We start from the raw sequence: 4,045 nt of genomic DNA on the forward strand, positions 1-4,045 counted from the left end.
AGTGGATGGATGGGTAGGTGAATGGACGGATGAGTGGATGGATGGGTGGGTGAATGGATAGCTGAGTGAATGGATGGGTAGGTGAATGGATAGATGAGTGAATGGATGGGTAGGTGAATGGATGGATGAGTGAATGGATGGGTGGGTGAATGGATGGATGAGTGGATGGATGGGTAGGTGAATGGATGGGTAAGTGGATGGATGGGTAGGTGAATGGATGGATGAGTGGATGGATGGGTAGATGAATGGATGGATGAGTGAATGAATGGATGGATGGAAAGTCTGGGTTCAGGCATCAGTTTGTCAGAGTGTTGGGGACAGGCTTCCGTGGTAGGAGGACATGTGAGCAGGGACCCAAGAACCTTAGAGAAGAATGTGCTAGAAAACAGGAACAGCCAGTGTGAGAGCCCTGTGGTAGATTCCATGACACCTTTGTGTTCCTGATTCATCCTTAGCATAGATGGCAACCTATCATCGAAAGCGTGTAACAGGGTGTCTCCAATACCCCAGGGGGAGGGGTGCTGCTGGCTCTACACTCACTGTGAATAGGCCTTTGGTTCTCTTCCGGCTGCCAATGAAAAACCGGGCTCCTCTTACAGATAGGGCGGGTGGGAAGGAAACGTCAGCCATTCTGAAACACGAGTGGACAGAACTAGTGTCAAAGAAGAACCTCATTTGCTTATGAAAGTCAGGAATGGGTCTCCCATGGAAACAAATGAGTATCCTGGGCAGCTGTGACGACAGGCTCCATAGCAATTGGAGGTCCAGAGCCTGCTAGGCAGTGCCCTCCCTCAGGCAGAGGAGGAGGACTCAGCCCCTCCGGATCTAGTGGCCCCAGGGTCTCCTTTCCACACCCCTTTCTACATCTTTCTACATCTACCTCTATCTCCTTTCCTATTGCATCTGAGCATGCTTGCAGCTTTCCCTCCACATCGGTGGTCTCTGCCTCCCCATCAGGACCCGTCTCACCCAGCTAACATCATCTTGACTTGGCTTAAGACCCAGTTGGGACTCAGCTAGGAGGTAATGGCATATATATAGCCCCCAGTGGACACGAGCTGGGGCACATTACCCCAGGACAGGAGTTCTTTCAGGAATGTGTGATGAGGATACACATATAGGTCCTTTTTTCCTACTTCCTTGGAACCTCAGGGTCCTTCTCCTCTATCAGAGCCCCAGACCCATGTGCATTCACACAGCCCGGGAGCAGGGCAGGATAGTGGCTACGGGTAGGAGGAAGGCACCTTGCTGGAGACCCAGAAGGCTCTGGAAAGTACTGGTTGTGATTGCTAGACAGGTTGAATACACTGAGGAAGGCATGACAGAGAGTAGGCCAACGGAGGGGACATGTGGCCAGAGCCTCTGCATACGGAGCAGTGTGTCATGACTGACTGCTCTCTCTGGTAGCTCCTGCTTCCTCCCGCCCTCTCTGTTGCAGTCTACTAAGCTCCTGGCCGGGGATACCAGGGAGCCAGCCCTCCACTCATAGCCCACCTCCACTCTGTGCTAGGTAACCTAGCTCCAGAGCCCAACCCGCACCCTTATTGCTGGCCTGTATTCTCTACACAAGGGTTTCAGATCGTCCTTGGCTACAGTTGCTCCAAGTAGGTTTCTGACCCCCAGTTGGGCCCCTCCATTTCACAGAGCTGTGTAGCTGCTCCATGGCCCCAGACTCGATAACAGAAGCCTGTCTCCCATAAGGCCCTACTAGTGACCTGCCTTTGGAGCTAGCGCCTAAGGTGTTCTCCATAGCCTCAGGTAAAGGATTTGGCAAGGCAGGGGCGGGGGGGGGGGGGACTTACTCAGGATCCATTTCACAAATGACACACAACATGGTCAATCAGATGCACATCCTGGTACCTACATGTCCACTGGGAGGCCACAGTCCATGGTGAGGGAAAAGGATCCTTGGGACACAGCCAAGATCAGAGTATGCCACCGGCTGTCCATGAGGCCAGGGCTCCAGAAGGACACACGGGTCTGCCAGGCACCAGCCAGGTCCTCGCTGAGAAATAGGAAGTGCAGCTGTGTGGGTGAGTACCTCAGGCCGAGCAGTAGCGTGTCCCTCTCCTCCGCCAGCAGGGAGAGCAGGTATTCATTCTTCTGTGGAGAGCAGGGCCAGAGGTGGAGCAGAGCTGAAGGGAAGGGAGGCGGGAAGGACCAAGAAGGACGGGCGAGGCCAATGGGGTGAGACAGATGGGAAGGAGGGCGGAGCCAAGGGGGTGGGGAAAGGGTGGGGGCTAGCAGAAGGGGTGGGGCTGAGAGGAGGAGGGTGGTGCTAACCAGAGGGTGGGTGGAGCTAATGGCGCCCTATCCAGTAGCACTTCTAGGTGGGAACTCATTAACCTCCTCACACCAACCCTCTGCCCCGACAGTACAAGAAGCCTATGTGCACAACAGAATGCTGTCAAGTAAGTTCTGACCTGCTCCATCTTGAAGGAGTCTGGAGGACCTCACACTGAGTAAAACAAACCAGGCCAGAAGGATAGGTGCTGAGCCACTCTGCGCAGCTCCTCAGAGGCTCAGATCCACACAGGTACAAACAGCAGGGTGCTAGGAGCTGTGGAGGGGGTGTGGACGGGGATGAAGGCGGAACAAGCGGCCAGTAATTCACAGCATAGCTGGGGTTTGCTAGGAAGATTGTGAATGAATTCCATGCTGGTCGAGCCACACTCGCAAAGACAAACACAGTAAAGTCTATGCTCTGTGTGTTTTATTACAGTCAACAAAGCAGCATGCCTGGTGGGTTCTGTGCTCTCAAAGGCAACAGTGTCCTTTCTGCTATGGGCTATTTATTTAACCCATCTCACCAAGCTGCTCTTAGCCTAACATAGGCGGACTAAAGAGCCGAACAGTGAGCCAGCCAGTTGATTATGTGCGTGCAAATGTGTACACGCGTGCAAATGTGTACGCGCTTACTATTTCTTTAGCGAGGCTCTGCTCCTGTGAGCCTGCAAGGCACTTCCATGGACTTCTAAAGCGGGCCTGTGTGGTCTCCAGAGTCAGCTCAACGCACCTTGGTCACAATGTGGGAGTCTCTTGTGCAGTCCCCTTTGGGAACAGAGGGGATCTTTCTGCTCCTGAAGTTCTCACAATGGTAAGAGGGTGACCCTGTTCCCTGGGGACTTCCAGGTAATAGTGTGAAGCTTAGAAGCTGGCAGGTGACAAGGAACAGAACCTTCCCAGTGATGCCCAAGGTATCAGGAGCCACAGCAGGCTGAGAGGGAGTGAGGGGATGAAGAGGGGTAACAGGGAGGTATAGGGATTGAGGCCCCCAGTGACCCCCTAAACACACACAGCAGGTTCACACTGGTTTGAGTTGGCAAGTGTTCTCCCCGTCCAGGGCCCTTAGCCTCGGTTTGGATCAGTTTTTGCTGCTGTGAATATCCACCACGGCTGATGGATGAAAGAGTTTATTTTAGCTTAGAGTCCACAGAAGTAGGAGATTAACGGCAGCCAATGAGTGGAGTCCTAAGCCAGAGATCATGTCTCTAACCACAAGCAGAAAACAGAGAGAGAGAGAGAACTCAAACTGGGCCAAAGGTATCATCAGCTCCAGAAACCTGCCCCCAGTAACTTACATCCCAAACAACCCTCTAAAACGTCCACAACCCCCCAAACAGAACCGTCCACCTGAGACCAAGTATTCAAATGCATGAGCCTACTTGAGACATCTTTCATTCAAACAACCAATGATCCCCAGGGGAAGTGGCTACTGTCCCTTGTCAATGGCTGAGCCCAGTCCTTCCCTCCTAGAAACATTCCTGGCTAAGGAGATGGACATTTACTTAAACCGCATGTTCCAGAGCACGAGAGGACATCCAGCCATTAAAAAAGTTTATTGAAGCCGTGAGCTGCTGACAGGCTGGTGTTGGGGGCAAGCAACCAGAGCAGAGGGACAGGAGAGACAGAGTCCCAGAGGACCAGCAGGCCTCCCGGGAAGCAGGAGGAGAGGTCAAGTCACAAGGGAGAAGATGGGGGGCTCCATCTTGTGGGGAGTCTATCCCAGATCAGGATCAGACTGGAAAAGCTGAGAGGGGCCTCA

At 53.2% G+C, this 4,045-nt stretch overlaps 1 protein-coding gene across 1 annotated transcript in view; it reads right to left on the reverse strand.

Moving 5' to 3' along the window:
- Positions 1-2,135, reverse strand: part of Tspear (thrombospondin type laminin G domain and EAR repeats) — a gene marked incomplete at its 5' end in the record, with an annotated part of 17,119 nt that extends 14,984 nt beyond the window's left edge. The window contains 2 exons of the mRNA XM_028767921.1: positions 541-631; positions 1,865-2,135. Coding sequence (XP_028623754.1) covers positions 541-631; positions 1,865-2,135 — 362 coding nt within the window. The remainder of the gene's footprint in view (positions 1-540; positions 632-1,864) is intronic.
- Between the last annotated feature and the right edge of the window lie 1,910 nt (positions 2,136-4,045).

This window comes from Grammomys surdaster, unplaced genomic scaffold, assembly GCF_004785775.1.
Source record: "Grammomys surdaster isolate TR1022 unplaced genomic scaffold, NIH_TR_1.0 183, whole genome shotgun sequence".
Taxonomy (NCBI): domain Eukaryota; kingdom Metazoa; phylum Chordata; class Mammalia; order Rodentia; family Muridae; genus Grammomys; species Grammomys surdaster.